The sequence below is a fragment of the Meleagris gallopavo genome, chromosome 30, assembly GCF_905368555.1.
Source record: "Meleagris gallopavo chromosome 30, MGAL_WU_HG_1.1, whole genome shotgun sequence".
Classification (NCBI taxonomy): domain Eukaryota; kingdom Metazoa; phylum Chordata; class Aves; order Galliformes; family Phasianidae; genus Meleagris; species Meleagris gallopavo.
In genome coordinates, this window is record NC_139433.1 from 4704286 (window position 1) to 4729138 (window position 24853).

General features: G+C 48.3%; 1 protein-coding gene across 10 annotated transcripts in view; it reads left to right on the forward strand.

The window, feature by feature from the left end:
• PTPRS (protein tyrosine phosphatase receptor type S) overlaps positions 1 to 24853 on the forward strand; it is a 131381-nt gene that overhangs the window by 55739 nt on the left and 50789 nt on the right. For all 10 annotated transcript variants that reach the window (XM_085211579.1, XM_085211585.1, XM_085211581.1 and 7 more), the window contains exons 3-6: positions 1743 to 1888; positions 2835 to 2976; positions 9349 to 9537; positions 18347 to 18457. In XM_085211579.1, the coding sequence (XP_085067705.1) occupies positions 1743 to 1888; positions 2835 to 2976; positions 9349 to 9537; positions 18347 to 18457 (588 nt within the window). The remainder of the gene's footprint in view (positions 1 to 1742; positions 1889 to 2834; positions 2977 to 9348; positions 9538 to 18346; positions 18458 to 24853) is intronic.

Here is a 24853-nt window from a genome sequence, read left to right on the forward strand (position 1 = left end):
GTAGGGATTTGTGTTTGGTTTCTTTCCCTTTGCTTCTCGCTCTCTCTGAGCAAGCTTATCGTAGGCAGCGCAGCATCGCAGCGGTCTCAGAAGAGCAGGTCAGCTTACCTGCTAGCACCCCGGGAGTCAACAGAGCTCCTAACAAGGAATGCTGAGCTACGACTGACTTTGTTCTCCATTTGGAGCACTTCCACTTTCTTCAGCATAAAAATAGAACTTTATTTGTCCTTATTTGTGCTCTTATCATACTGCTCGCACCCATATCATTAACAATTAACATACATAACATTAACGATTGTTATGGGCTTTCGTTTTAGGAAGTGAGCTTATGTCAATAAAGTGCTCTTAAGCCCTGGATGACTTTGGCTGTACCTTCAGATCTGACCTCTGCAAACTCATCAGATTCCGAATGTAGAACGGGGGGAGGAAGCTGGGTTCAGGCAGACGGAGCCTGACGCAGAGTTTGGTTTTGCCATTCTTGGGTGGAAGACAAATTCCCAAGTGCCGATGCCTCCGGTGGGACTCACTTGATAACCTTTATCAGTAACATTGCAAAGAATATTCTGACCTCTAAATATAGATCTGGATATTTATACATCCAATGCTTTGTACACAGCATTCGATGGGACATAAACAGCTCCAGCAAACTGTATTTATCTCCAGCATGGAAACAAATGCTTGATTGCATCACATGAGCTCGCTCAGTGGCTTTTATTTATATACTCCTGGCCACACCAGGCAGGAAGGGGGAATGCTTCCTTTATCTTTCAACCCCTGAAAGACCCTGCGGACCGCTCTCTCTGCCCTCTTTGTGAGCTCTTCAGTAGGCCGTTTACATCTTGTTTTACAGACGCTGAGTGTGTACATATAAATACACAGATTTCACAGTCACGTGGTCTACTTTTCTCAAGAATAACAGACGGCAACTTTATGATCTGAGTGATTTTATTTGAACACAGCTGCGGCCTTGTGATTGAAATATTTCAATAAATTTTAAACTAACTAGATGAGAGAAAGCTGTGCCGGGAAACAGGTTAGAGTATGGGAGATTTCCCATAGCCAGAGGCGATACGGGCTCTGCACAGACACTTCTGGCCTTGTGTTCTTCCCATCGGAAGGTCCCAGACACATTCCTGGATCGGAAGGCCCGTCCCAGCATCCTTCCCCATCCTTGCAGAAGTGCTGTTGCAGTCTGTTGGATGTGGGTGGGACTCAGTGTGGCTGGGGGTGAGGGAGAGCTGCTGCAAGCACGAGCGGTGTTCTCTCGGCCCAGGCTGGCTAAAATGCAGCCCCAGGCACGCAGTGCGTTGGCTCAGGCCTTGCTGCACCTCTGGGCAGCTGGTTATGAGGGGTCGTTGAGGAGCTTTTGGCTTTCGGTGTTTTTAGAAACTGTTTTCGGCTGAGCTTCTTCTGATGATCCTTAGATGGACTTCACACATCAGCTTCACTTGTGCAACATGGCTTAAAAGTCCTCTCTTCAGAAGTAAGAGAGGCTTTGCAACTCATCCCACTGAAATCTCGTTGTAGGATCCGGCCGTTAATCAGTTTGTGATGTAGGTTCTTCATATGCGAAATGGAAGGAAGGACTGCTGCTTCCCAGAGGGCCCAGAGGATGGATTTCATCTGGGATCATACGAGAGCAGCGGCGATAGCGCTACTATTAATTACAGACATTGTTTATTGGAGTTTGTCTGTCCTTGTGCCAATTATGATTTTTTTCTTGTTTTTATTTATTTTAAAAGGTCCCCCTGTGTTCATTAAAAAACCTGTGGACCAAATTGGTGTGTCGGGAGGGGTGGCATCTTTTGTATGCCAAGCAACTGGAGACCCGAAGCCACGAGTCACCTGGAACAAGAAAGGGAAGAAAGTGAACTCCCAGAGGTTTGAGGTAAGAGACGTCCTTCCAGTCGTTGTGTATGTAGGCAGGGACTGACAGAAAGCAGCTGGTGCTCCTCTGTGGTCGTTCCAGGGCCTGATAATAAAGGGAGATTTGGAAGAGGAGGAGTTTTAACAGCAGTAAGAATGAAATACAAGCTCTTGGCCACGTTAACAACTGAGATTGTTCCAAAGCAACAGAGTTTGTGGGGTTTTTTATGTTATTTTTATGTTATTGGTGTTTTTTGTTTTGTTTTGTTGGTTGGTTGTTTAGTTTTTCCCTCCTCAGGTATAACATGAAGCTGCTATCTTCCTGTCCTGAGAAACTCCAGCTATAAGCTGGTACTTCTTGGGCTCCACAAATGCATCTTTCATATTCATCCATGACTCATTTTAACTCTGGAACAGCCTGAAGTAAACAATACAGTTACTGGCACTGCTTGGATAGAAATAATTTGGATAGAAATGACCGGAGTAACAAGAACTTGGAGTCATCCTGTGGAATTTGCTGTGGGACCCTGTCCTGCCAGGCAGCTGTGTGCTCAGAAGAGCTTTGTGGGGTTAGTTGCCTACGCAGATGGAAGAATGAGGCAAAGATTCTTTTTTCTTTTTCTTTTCTCTCAGTCCATTTCCCCCTGCTTCATCACAGTTGTATTCTGAACCCACCCCACACACACCACCACCATGACTCATCAGGGGAGAGCATCTGAGGAACACATAGCAGTTTTGGTGTGCCAGAAGTCAGGGATGGGTTTGGTGTGAGAGTTCCCTGGCTCCGTCAGGTCAGCAAGAGAAGCTGGCCATGCTGGCTGTATGCTGGGCACAGTGGGACAGCTGATGTGTGTTTCCTAGTGTATGTGTTTGTATATGTCTTGGTGCCTCCTTTAGAAGCAGAAATTAACCTTCTGCTTGCAAGCCAAGGATGCTTACTATGTGTATGTGTTTCTTTTATTCCCCAGACAATTGAATTTGATGAAAGTGCAGGTGCTGTTTTGAGGATCCAGCCGCTCCGGACTCCCCGGGATGAGAACATTTACGAGTGTGTTGCTCAGAACCCTCATGGGGAAGTCACTGTCCATGCCAAGCTCACTGTCCTCCGAGGTAAAGAACATTTCTGCCTGCCATGTGTCAGTGTCACGGGAGAAGGTACCCGTCAGATTCTCTCTTCCTTCTCATGGGTGGGAAGACTGTCACAAAATGCATGGCCAGAACGCAGAGTCCTTTTTTGGTTTGTTTTGACCTATCAGATCTGTTTGCTTTTATTACTTAATTTTTTATTACATAAAATGGCTGTGTAAGAAACAAAAGCAGAGTGCTTGCTACTGTCAGACCACGTAGGAGTTCTGTCAGGAAGATATGTTGAGGGTCCTTCCAATATGAATTATCCTTGGTCTCCATGATCTTCCCTACAATAAATATTCCCTCCCCAGGTTTATGAGTAGCCCAGATAACGCCTTTTCTTCAGCAAGTTCAGTATTTTCAACAGCATCTGATGTCCTTTTGTTTGAACAGAGAGTGAGCACATCTCTGGCAGTGTGGAGCTAAATTTGTGTGCAGATTCCTAGCACAGAGCAATAAACAAAGATCAGACATAAAGGGCACATGGCAAAGCCTTTTGTAGCAGGAATATCCCTTCTGCTGCTCACCTGGCAGGCTCTGCGTTGGCAAGCTGCTGGCTTCCTTTGAGGATGCAAGCCTGTGGTCCAGGCATGCCTGACAGATTTGTGTAGGTGCACTGAAATCTTTGTGTTGCTCCTCTGCCTGGCGTGGCATTTAACCTTCTGCTGGCAATACGTGGTGGGGAGGCTGCAGCAGTGCTTTATGGCAGAGCGTGTTCAGCTGCGTCTGGCTGGGAGCTGGAAGCTCTGTTCTTCACACTTCCCCTCATATATGGAGTTGTGACAGTTTGGGAGAGGTGCCCTGTGATCATAACCAAAATTTCTACCCTTTGAATGTAATGTGATCAGTGGCAAGAGAGAATGTTGTCCTCCAACTCCTGCTCTCACAAATCTTCTGAATTCTCACTGCGTTTTTCAGGCACTCATAAAAAAGCTGCAATGTATGGGAAATGATGCCTTGAGCTCAGTGATGGCCCTTAGGGACAGCACTGCTTTGTACATGTCTTTTTGCAGCTCTTCCTTCCGGTATCAGCATCATACACATGTCAGCTAGAGAGGCAGATGACAGAACAGGAGCTGTATCTCCCTGCCTGACTAATTATGCACTTTGCTGATCCCACCAGAACATTATTACTGTGTGCTTTGCTCCAGTGCTGTGGTGCTTTCACAAGAACTGCTGTTCTGCTGGCCTAATGGGACTTTGTTCATTAGCTTAGTAACTGACTACAAAAGCAGGTAGGGTACCAGTCCAGAAAACTGGGGGGAACAGTAATGACCTGCAGGTCTTGTCCAACAGGTTGCTGAAGAGCACTGGGGAGGCGGTTTTTGCAGCACACCCTCCCCTTCCCTGCACTGCTGCAGTTACTCCATCCTTCATCTTTCCCTACCTTTCACGTAGCACAGATTGTCTCCTCTTTGTCTTCATTTGTGAGTGATGGGGAGGTTAAAAGGACCAAGCACAAATCCACTAATCTCCACAATGACAAAGTCAGCATGCTGGCATCTATCCCTCTCTTTTCTCAATCTCCTTCTACGTTCACCCACTCTCCTGTTTGTCTTTTCTCTGTCTTTCCTTGCAGTGCCACCTCCTCCTTTCTGTCTCTCTTCTCTCACTTTCAGAACGAATGCTTGGCAGAAAGATGGGGGCAGCTCCACAGCTTGGAGATGAATGTGAGCTGTCATTTGCAGAAGCTGTTATCTTGGCATGCTGTGGAGTATGGAAACCTGGGCCCCAGCTGTTACAAACTCTGCAGGATGGGGTTTGGACTCATTCTGCAGCCTGTTGGCTGTGCTGTTGTAATCAGCCTGAAATACATTTGTGTAACTTCATGGAATACACGTGTATGAACAGTTATGGGATTTCCTTAGTGCCAGAGCAGGCAATCTCACAAACAGAAAGGAAAAAAGCATTCTTCCCTCCTAGATGTGGCTACTGAATGAATGGGGAATAAACCCTTCTTTGGTTATCCACATGACTATTCTTGGATCGGACCATGATAGAAGTCCATATGCATTCACTTAATAGCAGGAAGCTGCAGGAGAGGAAACCTCTGGGAGCTCTGAGAAGCAAAGCTTGTATTGAACACCGCTCAGCTCACAGAACATCTTCACTGCAGCTCTGCTGCCTCATTTGTCCTTCCTGTTCGCTTTCTCGGATCTGAGTTTCTGTAGGTCTGGGGAGACTTGCTGTTCTTTCCACAGCAGGCTGGAAGTAGTGCCTGCAAACCTGATTCCTGCAGAGCCCAAACAAAAGGAAAGAAAGTGGTTTTGGGAAGCATTTTCCAGTTATTGTTGACTCCAGCTGCTGTCATTTTTCATAATAACTTAGGCAGAAGGGAAGCTAGTTGACACAGGCACCCCAGCTCTCAGTTCGTATTGTTTCTGTAAGCTGCTCACTCCAGGAAAGATGTGCATAATTTAATTCTTATTATTACTGTTACTGCTTCCTATACACAGGTTTTATCTTCCCTGCACTTCTGTAGCAGCCCATGGCAGCGATTTTGTGCCATGGAGTTTCTCTCCCTGCCTCACCCTACCTGCAGGTGACGGGGCTGCAGCCTTCTGCCTGCACTGCCTCTGCTGTGCGGAGGCAGCGAGCTGCATTTGGAGCAGGGGCAGGCAGAGATTGGTTCTTTGCTTTATTGAAGCTGATGGAGTTCCATGGGGGCTCCCCTTTGTGAGTCGTTAGTAAATGCAACATGAATTGTACATTGATTCCATAAAAAACAGTGCTCGGCCCAGTTAAATGTAATGGAGCAAGGTCTGCTGCGCCCTGACAGCTCGCTGCATGCTGGCTGATGCTGCCTTTTCCCGAGGATTTCTGCACTCTGGAAAATTGAGGAGGTTGGCTTTAGACACGCGAGGTCTGTGGCAGTTCTTACCAGAGTGTGGGTCAGGCTGCTGGGTTCGGACATTCAGACTTTTTTTAGAGATTCCCTGTTGTTTTTTTATGAAGTGTTCATTTCTCTAGCAGTTCTGCCCTGAAATTTCCATCACACATTTCCTGCTCAAAGAGGACATCTGGTGTGGGCATGTAGAATGTTCTAGCAAGACTTCTGCTGTTTGGCTGGATTTTGTAATTGTTGGCTTTAGGTCAGCGGAACACAGATGAGTTCTGGATGCTCAGCAGAAAGCATTGAGCCCCACGGGGCCGCGTGCTGAGGCAGAGCTGCCTCGGAGGTGTTACCTGGCCACTCGAGAAGGTCTTGGCAGATGTGCTTCCAACTGGTCTTGCTTGGCTGTTCCTGTAACGACCTGAAGATCGGGCCAAGTAGAAAGCAGATTAGTTCTGTAGCTTATGAAAAACGTCAGGCCAATTTTAATTCAGTGGAGTGCATAGGAGCACACTGGTGGTAGGGAAGGCCGTGTATTACCTGCACTGCTGTGGGGCCAGCTCACGTATTTGAGTGTCTGTAAACCCATTTAGTTATCTTCATAGCAAAACTCAGATCAGAATGCATGGAATCAACAAGCAGAGATGTTGCTGAGACTCCTGGCATGTACTAAAACTGTCTTTGGCTGCGTGGTGCTGCTTAGCTAAGGCACAGCTGTGTATATCCTGATGGAAGGAACTTGGTGCCATTTTACCAGGTGCATAACGCGGGGTGCATGTTGGGGACGGGGATACTTGTAACATATTCATAAAGTTGATGAAGAAGACAGGACTAAGCTTCACAAGTTCTGGATTCTGATCCTGGTTCTGCTTAAAATTAGTGTCATTTGAGCTGCTTCATCTCTGTGCTCTTGGCTCTTGGCCCTTGGAGTGAGGATGGTGGACTGATGAGAGACCAGCCAGTACCCGTGAGCAGGGCTGTGTATCTCCAGAGAAAAGCAAAAAATTCCTCTTTTCTTCAACAACATCCTCATTGTAGCTTTCTGCATTCAATACGCAGCTCATCTGTACATGCTCACACCCTCCTCCTCTTCTAAATTATTAAATAACTGCACGCCCTGCGGGAAAAAGAGCAGCAGCAACCCGCTTTCTCTTCCTTCATCATCCTCGTTTCTTGCACGACTGATTTTCCAAACACAAAGCTGCCACCTTCTAGAGGGACGAGGGGCAGCGAGTGTCTCCTTTTGCTGCGGTTGGTGCCCTTTGCTCTGTCTGTAGGACCGTGTGTGCATCAGTGCATGCACGGCTCCCGGCACAGCACAGCCTCCAGTAGGATTTAATACAAATGAATGCTGAAGTGCTCTCCTCTCCCTGCCTCCCTCAGTTTTTCCTCCTCTGCTGCTTCTCACCCTACTTTGTTCAGTGGCCTTGAGGTTTTTCTCAGGGGAAACCTTTACACTTCTCAGTCTAAGAGCAGGATGAGCTCTGTTAATATGGCAAGTGCAGCGTGTGACAGCGCTCGCCTGCGTGAGCTAGCTGGGATTCAGCAGCAGGCCAGGTGTGCCCTCCAAGCTTGCATCTTCCCTCTTTTGTTCTTGCGGTTGTCTGGGCTGCTTTTAGAAAGAGAATTCACAGTCCAAACCATCTCTTGTTTATTTACTTGGTAACAGGTCTGGGCTGGTGTTTGGGGATTGAGGAGGAGGTGGCAGGGCATGCATGTGCGTGTCTTGTGGGGATTGAGTTGAGACTGTAATTGCATTATTAAAGGGAATCCAATTGTTAGGGGATGAAGCCAGTTTCACTTTCCTGGCAGGAAGGAAATCTGAGCTCTCGGATCAGTGCAGTATGTGATGTTCGGTGGTGCTTCCTCTGTCGATCTGATCCTCAAATCTGATCACGCCTCTAGTCGCGGTTGTTTTAATTAAACTCAGAGGAATTCTGCACAATGTGCTGCAAGATTAACATTTTGTTTAATTAGAAACACTCGGCAGTAGTAGTTGTACCAGGCCTCCCCCAGCACACGTGCACACGCACACATACGCGCACACGTATTAATTGGTTCATGAAATTAACGGGCGTGGGTCGGAGCCAGGTGGAGTAGCATCGCCAGGGAGCAGGATGAAAGCAGTAATCAATAATGATGTCATCTGCAGCCAATGCGGCAGCAGCTCTGCAGCTCCTTAACAACACACCACCGCCTGGTTAAATGGGAGAAGGGGAGAGAAGACGTTAAAAGCCTGGCTGAAAGCTGTGCGAAGGCAAAGCAATTCCCCGAGCTCTCCAGCCCTGAGCTCCCTCCTGGGAGGGGCTGGGCCTTTGCAGCACACATGATCTGCAAAAGCAAATGCTGTGTTTGGAGGCTGCTGCAAAGCCTGAGCACAGCCTGGTGAAGTGGACCTCAAAGGTTTGGCTCAGTCCCTGGCTAAGGGTGTTTGCGTCTCTGTTTTGAAGGTAGTACCTGGTTTTGAGGCATTTCAGATGCACTGAAATAACTTCTCCTTTATGCAGCTGAAAGTTAGTCCATGCTATGAAACCTGTATTACTTTTGCAGTTATAAGGTGTTTTTGTTTGTGGTCAGGTTCCTTTGGTGTGTGAGGAGAAGATATTTCACTCTCCACTGAGTCACAGTGGATGGCGTATAACGCTCCAGTAATGATCAGAGAAGGAAACAGTGCCCATTTTTAAACACGCGAGGAGATGGCGACAAAGATTATGGGGAAGCGGTAGTGTTTTATATTAGTTATCACAAATTAGTCAGCGCTGGTTAGGATTGCCCTCCTCACCCTCCTTAGTGAAGGTGGAGGCAGGGAGCTCTGCGGAGCCCGGCTGCGCGGTGCTGGTGCCGCATCCCTCTTGCATGGCAGCAGCACTCCGACAAAGCTGAACATCACACCCTGTCTGACGGCACTTGGCTTACTGCTGCTGTGTGTCCCCTCTGGTAACTACAGCAGGATGGTATTTTCCTCTCCTTTCCCTCCTCGTTTTTGCTGTGTTTTTGACATTCCTTTTCACGTAGTCACTTTCATTACTCCTCTTGCGCAGTTTGTTTTGCATTGTGGGGCTTGGGGGGGAAGAAAGAATTATTCCTTTCAGACGTGACTGTATGTGCTGTACTCTGCAGTACAGGGATCTGTGCCATACGTATGCACAGCTTCTGCTCTAGGAGCAAGTATGTGTGAGTCACTTACCAGGGAGAGGGATGCACTGCAAGACCCGGAGAGACTTTGAGATGCCCCAAAGCTTTTGAGACTCAGATTTTGTATTTAGCTGTAAAACTTTTCTTGTGGGGCGTTAGGATGGTCTCACATAACGTGCAGGAGGGTAGACTTTACTGCTTGACGTGTTTTCGCAGGCCGTCTTTGGATGATCTGCAGTAGCCTTTTCTTGAATCTCACTGCTCAGAGGACTGGGCAGCAGTTCTGCCTGACTGCGAACCAGTCAGGTTGGCGTGTTCCATTGCACAGCCCCTCCAGCTGCCCTGGTCCCAGCTTGTGTGTAACCTGTGTTTTTTCTTCTCACCAGAGGACCAGTTGCCTCCCGGCTTCCCAAACATTGACATGGGGCCCCAGCTGAAAGTGGTGGAGCGGACACGAACGGCCACAATGCTGTGTGCAGCCAGTGGGAACCCAGACCCAGAGATCACCTGGTTTAAGGATTTCCTGCCTGTCGACCCAAGCACGAGCAACGGGAGAATAAAGCAGCTGAGATCAGGTGAGGTCTCTGTGTGAGATCAGAGAATCGAGATATAGATACGGCTGTTAAAGGAATGCCCAGAGGTTTCTGAAACAGAGGAGGGGCCTCTAAACGTCAGCCTCACAGGTGTGGATTGGGTCATTTGCTTTTCTTCACTCTTGGGATTCACATTCTTACCCAGGAAATGATTGGGGCGTTTTCCCCTGCACCCCATCTTCCTGCCCGTCCCTGTTATAAAGGAAAGCAGAAAGGGGAGCTGGTTCTCCTGCAGGAGATGCTGTAACTAGTCTGCTTGCCTCAGTAATGATGTTACTGCAGTGGGGAGAAATTGGATAGGGGCTGTGGGTTTCCTCATCAGACCAAGAGTTGGGGAAAGAATCACTGCGACAAGACAGCACGTTAGGCCACACACACCTGCTATAAGGTCTGCAGGTGTGGAAGCAGGATCCTGTTGGTGTAAATGGAGCCTGTCAGAGCTGGTATGAAGAGCAGCTCTTGCAGGATCTCTGTGCATCACATCCCTGCAGTCATTGCTGGAGAGCAGTTGTGAGCAGTGAGAGACCCCTCGGTGCTCAGTGGCAGTGCAGTGGAGTGGATCTCTGTGAACAGATGTACCCCAGCTCCGTGGCTCTTGTCAGTTCTCCGTCTTTCCCCATCTGCTTGTCCATCTGCTTCTTTTGTTTATGTTTGTTGTTTTTGTGTGTCAACGTGACATCTCCTAATACCCATGTTTCAGGAGCTGTTTGTGTAGTTGTTAAATATCCTGGTTCACAGTGTGTGTATGTGCACGTGCAAGGAGGGCACAGGTGGATTTATTAATGAATGCTTCTGATAAAGTAATTTCTCAACTTAAAAGAAAATCCACACAGAACCCTCCCTGCTTTCTTGCTGATAACTGCGATTGTGAAACAAGCTGTGGAGGTTTTACTTCTTGACAAAAACTACCCCCAGAAGTGGTCCTCTTCAGGTACTGCTTGGACCGACGGCTCTCACCCCACCTGGAGAAGACATGCCTCTGTTGTTGGACCTAGCAGGAATCTGTACAAAGATCTGTAATTCTGCAGCCACCAGTTTGGCTCAGTGTAGTTCCAATTCGGTGTAGCTTTTGTACACCTGCATCAATGCTTCCTTATTCAGTGAAGCAAACTAACAAGCAGATATTTAAGCTGCTTTGTTAGAATTAGAATGGATTGGTGAATCCCACAAACCCAGATGAGATTGACCTCTCTGTTTTATTGTAACAGCTGAGTCAAATGCAAATAAAAAAAATCACTCAGCATAAATAATGAGAGGTAAACTAGAATTATATCATGCTCTGTGACCATGAGCTGAAGTGTGAGTAATGCACAGGCAGATTATTTTTAATACATTTATCATCTTGCCAGAATGCCTTTATACTCCTTAACTGGTTTTGATCTGATGTTTTCCTTAAAGCCACCTGAGTGCTGCATTTTTTTTTCAATGATTTGGTTTGCCTCTGAGGGAACCCTTGACCTTTCTGATAAATCTGAAGATGCCTGCTGAAAATTAATCTCATTTACAGCTTCTTTGAATTAGTAAGCTGATGAAGCATCCCTGCTGTCCTCTGGGGCAGAAACCTGTTGCTTCTGTGAAAGGAGTGCAGGTGGCTGTTCACACGGGAGGACTGAAAGTCGAGGTTCTGATTTACTGTCATATTTCATCTACTTGTAGGGCTTTCCAAAACTTAAATGTTCTGCAATGCAAAGGCCTGTGAAAGTGGAAAACGTTAACATTGGGGTCATCCAGACCAAGGCAAAGGAGATTTCAAGTGTGCATTTGTAAGCAGTGTGCGATGTGCATGGTCTTGCCTGTCAGGGCGCTGATGATGTGAGTGCTGCTGATGTCAGGACTGAATGTAATACGTTTACCTTTGCAGAAAACAAGCTTTGCTGCCCAGAGTGTAGCAGTAACACATTAGGGCACTGGATGCTTCAGGACACTGCTAATGGGCTTCAGTGTCTTCCACGCACAGGTCAGCAGTGTCACTCTAATCCAACCTCTGGGAAATTACAATTACAGCCAACTAACGGGTGTTGGACAAACCCTCTGTGAAAGGGAGCACAGGGAGGAGGAGTGAGCCCTGCATTAAATGGGAGCTTTGTCTCTGCACTGGGTGCTAACAGACTTAGCGCAGAAGCCAGCAGCTCTGCTGTCTCTGGAGACTTGGCTCCCTGATGGAGATGGGCACAGGGACATGCAGCAGGACAAGACGGGACAGGACAGCCACCAAGGTTCTGCCTTGCAGAGGACGGCATTCATGGCACATTACTACAGAGGGTGTTAAGAACTAGGGAGGGCGTTAAGGCCTGAATTTGTATTGGTACAGGATTTAGTGGCAAACATGCAAATTAGCTCATTAAAAGGTAGAAATGAGATGTCACACACAGAGCTCTGCAAAATTGGGCAGCCGTGTCCAGATTTAGTTCTCGTTTATATTAAAACAGCCAAGTACTTCACTGGCAATGCAAATGGTCCTCTGAGGCTACAGCCGTTACGGTCACATCATCCCGTGGTGCCGTTTGTGTTAAGAGTCTTCAGTATAACTGAGAAACAGGTAATGATGTTGTTAGCCATGCAGCTTTCCTCCAGCCATCGGTCCTCCCTCCATCTCCAGACACCTTCCAAGCAAGTGGGAGTCTTTTAACATCTGATGGTTTAGATAGAGTGAAAAGCTGAATTGTCAGTCAAAGAGAAATGGGAAAGAGCTCTGTCTGGCCACCTGTTTCCCTCAGTCTTACACCGACGTCTCCACCTTACCAACCCAGACTGTCTGTGAGTATAAGTGGTCTTGGTGCTGGAGGACAAATGGAGTCTGCTGTGCACACAGCACCTTCTGAGCAGCAGGCAGTGTCCTCTGCTCAGCCGTGCCACCTATGGGGGACAGCGGGAGGCGTTCAGCACTTGGCTTCTTACATCAGAGGAACCCTAAAACCTTTTGTGTCTTGTGTGTTGTCTTCTGCTTTCTAAATAAGTGGCTCTAACAAACTTATTTTTTTTCTTTTTTGTCTTTTTTTCACTATTTTTTACATTCAGAGACCTTTGGTAAGTTTGTTCAATTAAAAAAAAAAAAAACAAAAACAAAAACAAAAAAAACAAAGCTAAATGAAATCCCCAAACCTGCTAATGTCCAGATTTGTGACCCTCACCTTTAAACTAATTCCTTTGTAACAGCTTTCTGAGAGGCATGCCATGCATATCTTCTACTAACTCTTTCAGTAGGGATCTTCTGCCCTCTTAATAATTTATTTCTGCAGGGGTATTGCAGGCTACAAAAAGAATAATAATAATCCTAATTAATAAATCTGTATAAAGAGATAACAGCTAAATACGAACCTCCTAACATTGGATAGATTTTTTTTGTAACTTAGCAACAGTTGTCCTGGAATTCCCCAAATACACAATAGCTTGTACCCTGGACCTGTGATAATTGTGTTCAGACCTGCAGGAGGTCCTGGAGTTTCACATCTAACAGAGTTATTGGATTTTTTGGAAGGGAGAGGTGAGGATGCAGCATTTCCAAATTGAGGCTGTTCGTCACCGGCGGTTGGAAAAGCACCCCGTCCACGTCAGCTCTGTCCCCTGAGAAGCCCTGCAGAGCTCCTGTGCCACGTCCCCTTTTGTTGTTAGAGATGTAGCAATTGCAGCTGTCACCCAGGATCCGGCATTTTAAAATTGCAGAATACCCTTGATGATTGCTTGCTTGTTTAGAATAGAAAGCTCTCTCCAGCCCTCGGGAGAGGAGCGCAGCACACACATGTTCTCACACGTGGTCTGACAGAAGGTGGGGATGTGTTTTCTGTCATTACCATGGCAATGGTGGCTTTCCTCCTCTCCCTGTGTTGAAGGCTTAGAGAGTCGTGGGCAGCTTGCTGTGTGGGAAGAGTTAGAGAAAGGGATGGTGGAAGAGCAGATCCCATCCTCTCTGGCCCAGGGAGACGCCTGCGCATGGAGTTCTGCCTGGCACCATCTCGTCCCAGGGCCGGGTGCCTTTTGCCTCTGCTGCTTAATGCTATGCTGGCCGCCTGGGCTTGTGCAGCCTCAGTGTTTTTCCTGAACGAACAGATTTTCTGTTCCTAGGGGGCTGCAGAAAGCAAAATGAATATTTTGCATAACCTACTTTCCACCTGGGAGGTCTGCATCCATGGGAACTCTTCCTCCTTTTGTTTTCCTGCAAAGCTGGTGCTATTATTCTGCCCCGGTCCCCTTCTAGCCTCATCCTGCTCCCCTAAATTGATACGAAGCTGGTTAGATGTGAAACTCCAGTAGTGAAAATCTACCATCTGTGTCCTTGCCACCATTCAAACTACCGTTCTTCCCTTGGGAGTTACCTCATCTCGTTCTGGTTCAAATTCTGTCACCTCTGTCCCAGGTGTGGGCCGTCTTATAACTGTGTTTTGCTCCTCACCTCTGTGTCCCAAATGCCAGAGTCAGAATTGGAAGCATCGCAGCAGCATTGCTTGGCTCCCCAAGAGCTGCCAGCAGCCTGTTTACAGGAACAGCACTGATGCTTGGATGGAACAGGGAATAACCAGCCTACGGTAACACGGGGCGGTTCTGCCACTGTCTCTTCTGTATGACACAGCTCAAACTTCCATCACGTTTCTCCTGCCCGTCGTAGTGTGCCTTTGCAGGAAGTTGCCAAGCCTGGCAAGGCCAACAAACGTTGTAGCGGTGGGTGCTGCTGGGGTCTCCTCCCCTCTCAACCCGCTTCCCATTAGCCTTCTTCCAGATTTGTGCCACAGATGGCAGATTTTCACTCCAGTTTTGAGACAGAAGGATTGGAGGCTGTTTTTATTTCCACTGAGTTGATCTATAACCCCTTGCTGCTTTGTCTCTCGCTTTTCCAGACCTTCCTGCCATCTCCCGTGTGGAGATCTGCCCAAATTCTTGCTCCCCCACCTCTTTCAAGCGCTGTCTCTCCAACCTTTGTCCTGATAGCTAACCGGCCTGCTTTATTAACCTTAGCTAGTTCCTAACCCTAACTAGACGCTAACTTTTCTCTAGCAAATAACCTAACCTCTAACTAGAAGCTGAGTACACCTAGAATCTAATATCCTAACACTATAATACCTCTCTCCCCTCATCTCCTTTGAAAAATAAAGACGAACTGTAATCAGTATCTGTATATTTTTACCTTCTATCCTGAAAATGGAGGACTGAGCCGCAGCACAAGGAGGACGAGCAGGGCTGGGCGCTGCAGGGAGGCCTGTGGGAGGCCTGGGCTCCTCTGCCTGCCTCTGCCGCAGAGCTCCCTGTCACCGCAGGCGCATTGCTTCACCTCGGCCTCGGTTTCCCCGTCTTTAGAGAGGGGAACGTAATCCTCGCCGGGGAGAGGAGAGTGTGCAGGCTGCTGTTTGTCCAGCAGCGCGCAGTACGAGCCCTGGCTGCAGAATGGCAGCAGCGTTACCGTTACGGAGAAACTCTTGTGCTTTTCCCAAGTAAGAGGCAATATTTGGAATCGCGGAATCTGCTCTGTTCTCAGGATTGGGGTAAAAAAGCAAAGCAATCAACCTCCCTTTTTTAATAAGCCATGTAACGAGTTTGAATGCTACTGTGAGCAAAAGGACCTGCCATGTTTTCAAAGGAAGATGGTTTCAAGCTCCAGGGGTCAGACGGGGGCACAGTGATTTCGCTGCCGCCCGGGCTGTGGTGTGGTTCACAGCCATGAAGTCACCTCCTCTCATCCGTGAGACCTGCCCAGGCAGAATGCTCATGTCAGGCACTGGAGACAACTGGAGGGGGTTTGAGAAAAATAACCCGAGGGATGCAGTCAGCAGGCAAGCAGAGCAGGGCTCTTCTCTCCAAAAATACCCTTTCCCACACTGGTGTTTGCGCTGCTTCCACAACAGTGGCATGAGTACCCCCTGCACTTGAGCAGTAGCACAACTTTATTTAATGCGGAGCATCTGGCTTCAATCTCTGTGCTGAGCCACTGAAGGATAACTGAAGGTCCTGATAAGGACATGCATTGAATTCCTCACACATCCGTGCCAAAAGCTTAAGTTTGGAACTGGGAATTCGCTGGCAGAGCTGGGATCAGACCTGCAACTCTAAATGTGATGCAGGGTACCTGGATGTCCTTTCTGTGACTTGGCTGACACCAACATAATGCTGTCTCCTTTCCCCCAGGGTGATGAAGATGTGCAGGTTCATCACACATTCTGCAAATAACAAACAGTAATGTTAGCTGAGAGCTTGAAGACTTTCTTTCCATTCTTACCAGCAAAATGGAGCCAGTCTCAAAGAGCTTCCAAGATAAGTGCCATGGAGGCTCTGTAAACAGCCAGCTGAATTGGACCGCTTTATAAAAGGCATCCTCACCTTGAACCCTCTTCAGTCTGTCCCTCTAATTTGAGATAGCACAGGAAGTTTCCTACTGGGAACTGTCTTCCTTGACTCAGGTCCTTTTCCCACAGGCAATCCAGGTGTTGGGGCTTTTGCAGTCTTTTCACTTCTTTTCTTTGTTTTCTTTGCAGAAGGTACACCGATCCGAGGTAAGACACCCCCCACCACTCACTCACCCACTCTCCAAACACTTCTCTCCACTCAGTTCCTGTTTCATTGACCTGTACTCAATCCAGATTCTTGTTGTTGTGTTATGTTCTCTTGTCCTGCTTCACCTCTGGATATTTATTTCTTTTTTATACCTGTCTTTATTTTATATATGGTTATGATGTCTGTTTCTGTTTGCTGGGTGCACTCGGTAATACCGGTTCTGTTATTCTAATAATGTCTCAGGCTGTACTGCCTCAGATTTATGGCAGAGTTTTAACAGCTGATCTCTCCAGGACTGCAAAGGACAGAAGATTGTCTTGGGCAATAAATGCTATCAAAGCTTGGCAAATAGTTAGCGCCTCTCTTAATTGGTGCAAAGTGATCCTGAGTCACTGATTGTGGTGGAGGTTTTCCAGTCCTTTGCTCAGGCAGATCTTCAGCACTTCCCATCTCCTTGGCTTCAGGGCCATCTTCCCCTCTCCTCTCCACTCTCTCACCCTTAGGTTTTTCTGGAAGAGATACCCACGGTAAGTAGCTTCTGCGCTGTGTCATTAATGGAGCCCAAAAGAGCTCAGGCTGTCAATGAAAGTCAGCAGGCGGAGCGTGCACACACCTTTGGAACCTTGCTTTAGCACCGACAAGTTTAAAAGTCCGTAATTCTCTGTTGGTAAAAAGCAGCATCAGGTGCTGTGAGTGAGATAATTATTTTTTCACACGTCATCTCTGTTGGCTCCTGGCAGCCGACTGCAGTGTAACTTCTACATTGCATTCACCAGCAAAGCTGTGGTGGTCAGGATGAGGGATTGGGTCCTCATCCCTGCAGTACAGCCGTGTGCTGCTGTTCGGTGCTGCTCCTGCTCTGCACTGCTTTCACCCCATCGCACGCTCTGACGAGCAGCACTCGTGGGCGCACAGGTTTGCCTGGAACCAGCTGAAGTTATCACAGATTTGTCCAGGCAAACAGAATTTTCTGGGAAGGCTCCCCAAGCAGCTCTCCACCTCTGTGGAAGTTTCTGACGGCAGATGATGCTCGAGCCTCAGTTCAGTGTGAAAAATGCTCAGCTGATGTTTCAATGTGAAGCTTCAGCGTTTGGTTTCTCACTCCTCTCATACTGAAATACCCTCAGGTTCTTTTGAAATGACTTCAGTTGGATTTAGCGCTTTGGGTTTTTCTGTGTTGTTGGGTTGTTTTTTTTCATTCTCTCCTCCTGCCTTTGGGATCTACCAGACGCAGTGGGTCTGGGTGGGAGCTGCACTTTCACACCCCGTTGCTGTCAGAAGCACTTGCACAGCATCCTGCTGCACCCTGCACACACACAGCACGAGCTCCATGCCCTCCCCACGCAGACACATCGCTCTGAAGGGGCTGCATCTGCACCCGACTTAAGATGTTATCATTAATATTAGATCTGGAATTGTTTTTACTATTATTGCTTTTTCCAGGGATGGCAGTTAAGAGTCTCAGCACATGTGAGCTCTGCCCATTTCTGTAGTATAATCATGTACTCCTAATACATAAAACATTTGATAGCCCGATGAATTATTTATGTTGTATGTATTCTAACTGAAGTTTTGCAGGAGTGAAGCCCTTTGAGGTAAATGAGGCAGTTTTCTTCCATGTAGTTACATGCTGCATATACACGCATGTCTGCTTACGGGGGTATTCAGTTTGGGCTCCCGGTATGTTCTTGTCAACTCCAATAATTTACAGGTTTAAGAAAATAATGTAATCCTTTTGGTCCAGTCAGCATAGGCCTAACACGCAATTTGAAAACCTTCATTAGCAGTAATGTGATTTTCACACTTTATCTCCTGTGAGATTCCTCAGTCACAAATTGAGGCACAGAACATTGGTAAGAGTGCTCCAGGGACGCTGGACGTTGGGTGACAATCCCGTCATCCCTGCGGTCGCTGCTTCAGATGGAGCGGGGGGAAGCTGACTGTCTTCAGACAGATTTCTGGGGATTGCAGTAATACGGATTACTGAAGCTGATTTCATGAGTTCTGGTGCAGAATGTCTGCATTGCAGAAGTCACAACAGTTGGTATTTCTGCTGATCAGTTCACTACAGACTGACACTTCATCCAGAGGCGGGTGTGAGGTTTCCCTTCCTGCTGGCCATGTCCAGCTGTAGCGCAGAGCACAGGCAGGAGCGGATCCCGGCAGGGCTCTTCCTTTCCCATCCCAAGACCCCTAGCAGCGTTCCGGCGCGGTTGCCCGAGGGGAGGAGAAAGCAACACTGACACCCCTGCTTCCTCTGAAAACAAAGTGGTGATGACTGTCTGTGCTGCGGTCTCCCTCTCTCTGCCAGGTGGCCTGCAGATCGAAAGCAGCGAGGAGACGGACCAGGGGAAGTACGAATGCGTCGCCAGCAACAGCGCGGGAGTGCGCTACTCCTCACCTGCAAACCTTTACGTGAGAGGTAGGGAGCGCGTCGGCCCACAGCGCTGGCAGATACCGCCCTCCCCGTGGCCGTCCTTTGTCCCCAGCGCTCTGATTTGCTCCTGTGCTGAGCACGGGGAAAGCTCTGGTGCTTCTGCTCGGATCCCTGCAGTGCACTCCTGAGCTCGCAGGGCATCCTGGTGTACCCTGAGTTCCTCCCTGCTGCTGGGGGTTCTGGCCGGCACCCCAGAGCTGCAGAGCAGCACTACAAGGCTGTGTCACCCGTGTGAAGCCAAGTGCAATCCAGACCAGACCAAGAATCTGCCAGCATCATCCCAGAGGGGAGCACCCAGCTTTGGCTGCAGAGGTCATAATCCCCTGTCCTCGCTAAGAATCCCTGCTGGCTGGAAGTGGGAAGGTCTCGGTTCTGCTGGTATGGGGTGAGAGGAGGGGAAGACCTCCTCAGCCCCCCCGTGCCAGACCCTCTCACCCCAGGACCTTCCCGGGTTGCAGCAGGAGGGGACATCCCCAAGTCCCTGCCTGTGTTCCAGCTGGTTTTCCCTTTGCCAGCAACACTTTGTCGTTGATGCCTCGGGTGTGAGCGCTGCCGCAGGCAGAGCTGCACAGAGGTTGGAGGTGGCCAGCAGACATCTCTGCCAGCAGTGACAGATCCCTTTGCCCATATCACACGGAACAGATGACGGGACCGGCTCCTGCTGAGTGCCCCCTCGATGTACTCCCACCCAGGGGGCTGTTGCCTTTCTGCTTTCTTTGTTCTGTTTTAGTCTCTCTCATCTGTAACATTTTGTGTGTGGCTTTGGTTTAATATCTTTCCAGAGCAAAACTCTTGATAATGAGAGAGCAGGACCGGTCCTTCTCACTTTAAAAAAAAAAAAAAAGAGAAAGAAAAGAAAAATAACATTGAGAGGGAAAAAAAAAAAAAGCAAAATTCCATCCCAGCAAACTGTTCCCATTTCCATCCCATCGGCAGAGGAAGCACCGCCCACCCCCACCCACGTTCCCTCTGCAGCCCCGCACAGAGCTGTGCTCCGGGCGCTCCTTTCTCTCTCTCTGTCTCGCTCTCGCTCGTGTCTCACGCTCACTGAATCACATGCACATGGAGAGAAGGCTTTTAATAATTTAACATTTCCAAGCTACATTTTTAAATAGCCTTTTGTGGCCAGCTGGAAAATTGCATTTTGAAATTTGCCCTGTCAGTCAGGCCCTGAAATGCTGCTTTTTGGGATGCAAATCCGGATTGATACTCATTCAGGGCCATTCCTGATACTAATCTGGGGCAGGCTGGATCTGATGCTCATCCAGGGCGTCTGGGTTCTTTTTCTAAAACAAACAAACAATAACAACAACAAAAAAAAGGTGGTGATTTTTCGTTATTCTTTTCTTCCCAAATCTGCTCCACCTTTCTGGCCACTCGGAGCCCTCCCGCAGACGTGGCCGCAGCCAGGGCCGTCCCTGCGGGGCGCAGGCGGCTCAGCGAGTGCTTCGCATGCTGTTTAATTCCTTGTTTCTTGTCTGTTATTATCGTGGAAAGGTAACAGGTTTCTGCAGTGGATTATGCGTTGGTGGGAGGGAACATTCACGCGCCTTTTTCTTCCCATTTTTTGTTTTAAGAGAGTCTCCAACACTCCCGCGTTCCCAATTGCCTTGTTCTCCCGTAGCACGCTTGTCTCTGTAGAGCACCCGGGATAGGAGTTGTAAGTTTGAACACTGCGAGGAAATGTTTCCTTTTCTCCTTCTAATGATTTCCTTTTCCTTACTCAGCGCTGGGTTGGGGCGGGGGGAGCGCGGGGCAGCAGGGCCGTGCCGGGGCTGAGCGCTCTGCAGGGCCCCACTGCGGCCCCCGCCGCCCCCCGGCAGCTCCGCAGGTCGGCACCCCTCGGCCCGGACGTTCTGGGCCAGCACGGCTCACGGGCCGACCCTGCAGAGCTCGCCTGCGTGGCCTGGCTGGATGGGAGGGGGAAGGCAGGAAGGCGAGGAAGGAGGGTCGTTACTATCTTCATTTTTTTTCCTTTCTTTTTGTTTTGGTTAAGAGAAAAAAAAAAAAAAAAAAACAACAATCAATTTGCAGCTGACAGCCTTGAGAAGGCCTTTTTTTACTCTCTCTGTGTTTCCCCTATTTTTCTCTTCTCCTCATGTCATTGTGTTCCGCATCAAACCCCCTTAACATCCCTCAGAGCTACGAGAAGGTTGGTGTGGTTTTTTTCTTTTTTACTTTCTTTACCCACATTTTTACATTCTTAAGAGAAAATAAAAAATGAAAATTAAACAAAATAATTTAAAAAAAAAAAGAGAAAAAGCAAGAAATCTTTAAGATGAGCGAGACCCGCTGTTCCCGGGTCTCGCGGAGATGAGTTGAGTTGCATTGTGGGCCTCTATGCATCCTTTGGTAATGTTGCTGAGTTCTTGCACTTTCTGTCGTCATGGTTACCTTGCCGTTTGGACATTGGGCCTGATGCATGATAGGAGAATGTAACAATCTTCTTTGCATGCCACTTTTTAAATTAATTGCAAATTATTTTTTTCTGTATATAAGTATGTATGTTTTTTTTTTGTTTGGTTTGTCTTTTTTTTTTTTTTTTTTTCTTTTCTACGATTCTGATTGATTTGAAGTGGATTTACAGTTACTTTCTAAGTGGTTCGTTCCGTTGGGTTTTTTGCTTTCTCTCAGTTTCCCGTTTCAGTTCTGGTTGGTTATGCTGTGCCGTAGTTGATTCCAAACGCATTGTGAGAAGCCAGTGTTCCTGCCCCCCCAGTGGTAACCGAACCCCCAGTCCTCAGCAGGAAGGGGTCACACAGCTCTAACGCCTGTCCGTGGAAGCACTGCTGTTGGGGACGAGCCTTTGTCGTGAGGGGAGGGAGGGACCTGGGAAGTGGAAAAGATGGTCGGAGGGCAGAGCGAGGGCAGGGCCTGGGCCGCGTGCCTCGGCTGGGGTGGCCGCGCCCCCGTTCCTGCACGCAGAGGAGGCGGCACGGCCCCAGCCCCGCCGTGCAGAGCCAAGGCACCGCGCGCAGGAGCTGCTCTGCCGCGGGAGGACGGAGCTCCCTCCACTGCACGCCGCTCCGCACGCAGGCGTCTGCCCCTCACAGCCCGCACCTCGCGGCTCTGCCTCTCCCCGCCGGCCCTCCTCGTTCCCTGACATTGGACCCTTGCTGCCCGCCCGCGGGCGCCTCGAAAAGCAGCCGGCACGGCGAGCTCCGAAGAGCCGCTGCCAGATAAGGCAGAGCCTCCTTTGGAGAGGAGCGTGGAAAGAGAAATGCAGCAGCGGTAGGCACGAAAGATGCTGCAGGGGCACATCTGGCAGCTGCATCCCATATTGTAAACAGCAATAAGAAATCTGACAAGTTACATTCGAGCTGAAAATGCCTCTTTTCCCTCTTCTCATCTCCCTGTTTATCCCCATTAAGCTTCTGTTGCCTCCCATGTGTGCATCCTGAGTGGGCGAGCCACATGGGATGGTAAACAGGTGGGTTTTTGCAGTGTGTTAGTTGTACCTCTGGTGCTTGGTGCTTTTGCCCTGTGCAGAATTGAATGCCCTTCTGTCCCTGTTTATGCATTTCCCTCCACCCATCAGTCCTCACTACTCAATAATCTACCAAAGGAGTGGCTTTCCTAGTGTACAGGTATTAAAGCTGTGTGATTTTTGAGAAATCCAGTGCAGTATTGACACAGTATCTGTCTCTCTCTTTCTCTGTCTCTCTCTTTCTCTCTGTCTTTCTTTCTCTTTTTCTTAAAATACTGAGATTTCAGTGCTTGGACCCTCAGTACTGGTATTCCCCCCCTCTTCAAGTCTCTCCCTTTCCCCCACAGGTACCACGGTACCTCTCCGAAATGCTGCACTGTTGATCGTGTCTTTTAGAGCATCCAGCTGTGGCTCTTCTGACTTTGCCTAATGCCAACAACAACCAAAAGACATCTCCCAGCCCCAGCGTTCTATTCAAAGAAAAAGAAAAAAAGATGTGCTCTGTTTAAAAAGAGCAAGAGAGAAGGAATAGTATTTGAAGTAAGGTGTTCCCATCCCACCTCCCTCCTGCCTGGGACTAAAAGGTGTTAGTCACCACTAATCACGGGATTTTCCTGCATGAATAGGAGTTGGAGTTTTAGGGTTTAGATGCAATTAAAAAGGGATTTATACACCATTTATTTTTGTATTTGTTTATTTTATCTTTTATGAAATGTCTCTAACGTGCCCTAACTGCATTGCTGCTGCTAGAATCACTTGTGGTCTGAGAAGGTCTTTAGATAAATTCTTCCTTAAGAGCCAATAAAAACAATAATAACATCAACAACAATAAACTAAAGCTAAATTGAATGCAGTCACTGTAGGCTTGAATGGCACTGGGCAAGGAAACAGAGACTTGAAACCCACTCCAGGCGGTTACCTGGTCTGATGGGAGTTAGGGGCATGGTCTGGAAGGTGTTGGCCAGTGGTTTGCACTGTGTCATTATGGATCAGATCGCGTCACAGTCCAAAATAACGGAGTATGCTAGCAGGGAATTTCCAAGCTCAAAATGCAGAAGCATCTTCGTGGAGAGCTGCAGAAGCAGATCAGAAGTGGGAGAGAGGAGTTGTGCCAGCAGCTCGGCCCAATGGGAAGGTTCTGTGTAAGCCAGATGCCCAGATTTCACCTGCAGGCAGTGAAAAGGAGGGCTCAGCTCCCATGGGAACTCAGCACTTCTAAAGATGGGACGCTGGTTTGTATGGGAGCTGCACAGCTCATCTGGCCTTCAGACGGAGGTGCTCCTCTGTGTGCCCAGCGAGAGAAATGCTCTCAGACTTTGGCCCCTAGTGAGGGGCCTCCCCTGGCAGGGAAGGACTGATGGGAAGTCCTGTGTAACGAGGAGCATCTTTCTTGCTGGTGGGGTTTGGAGCCTGCTGCCTCTCCCTGCACAGCCATAGGGCTGGCGGAGCTTGGTGGCCTTCTTTCAGCTGGGGCACAAGGAAGCCTTTTTGGCACTTTAACAGACTTTGAGCCTTGTCCAGAAGAGCTGAGATGCTCACTGCTCTCTGATGGGGGGAACCGGGCTTGGAACCCAGCAGTGCCTTTCTGCAGGCATCAGTGAATCAGCCAGGCCGTGCCCCAGAGAGGTGCCACAGTGCTTGTCTAAGGTCTGTGGCCACAGCTGTTTTGCTCCCTTGAAATGGAGCAGTTTGTAGCTCCTGTCTAACTGAGACCTTAAGCTCTTACGTCTGTGCTGTTTTGATTTCAATACCCAGCTGCTTGGCTCAGCGTGCAAGGACTGTCCCTGCATGCTCTCCCTTACTGCAGATGGAAGGAGGAAGGAACAGAGCACCGCACTGTGGGCTGTGCTTCAGCAACCTCTGCAGAGCTGCTGCTGGTACCGGGCAAATGGCCGTGGTTGAAACCAGAATTCAAAACGTTGCCCTATTTCACACAGCAGTGACCCGTCGGGAGTTACAAAAGGCAGCAGTTGTGGTGCTGGAAGGATAATCCCTTTTCCCCTCTGTTCGAGATTCTGGTCACTGTGTTCTTTTCAAGAACGGAGGTTTTTAAATGGCTCAACAGGCATTTAAGGCAGCACAATGCTTGGGCTGTGCCTCTGCTGCTGCTGGAGTCGAGCACAGTGCTCGTGCACCCAGAAGTGGTTTTGCAGCCGGGTTCCTGCTGAGAACATTTCCAGTGTTTTTCAGGGCCCTCTGGAAAACCTCAACTCATTTGGAGGCGGAAGATGAAACCAGGCCAGGGGTAAACACATCAGAGCAAAACTAGTTCAATTCAATTAAAATAAAAGCCATAGAAAATGCAGAAATAGCATGCATAGGACCTAAGGAAATACGGCTTCAAAATATATTAAAATGTGACTAATTTAAGGAGTAAAGTAGCCCTTAGTCCTCTCCTGGGTTAAGTTCAGCTCATGTAATTTGACCATTAAAGCAGAGCTGCCAGTTCCTCAGCCCATCCCTCCATAAACAAGTGGAACAGCTGCTAAGCTCTTTAACTCTCAGTATCTTTTAGAGATTAGAAGGAAATAATTTCAGTTGCACTGTAGATTTCACAAACGTCCACGAGGTCAATACAGTCGTTGATACCTTAAAACACAGGAATTGGGATTCCTTCTTAGCTTTGCATTAGTTACTTCCTTAAAGGGAAAGGAGGGAGGCAGAACCACCGTTCTGACAGCCGCCCCTGCAGTGCTGGTTTCCAGGCTCTGGAGTTCAGAGAGGGATCATTTGGTGACGATTTGGGTCCCGTTGGCACTTCCACGGGTGGGGGAGCGCCCTGTCTGTGTTTGGGGTGTCCTCAGCTCTGAAACTGTAGTTCCAAACCAAACCAACAAATCTGCTGTGTTTCTGCAGAAGGATTTCTCAAGGGTATCAGGAAACAGATACAAAAAGCCACCACCCAAAAAAACCAAATCAAATCTATATATATATGTATATATATGTGTATACCT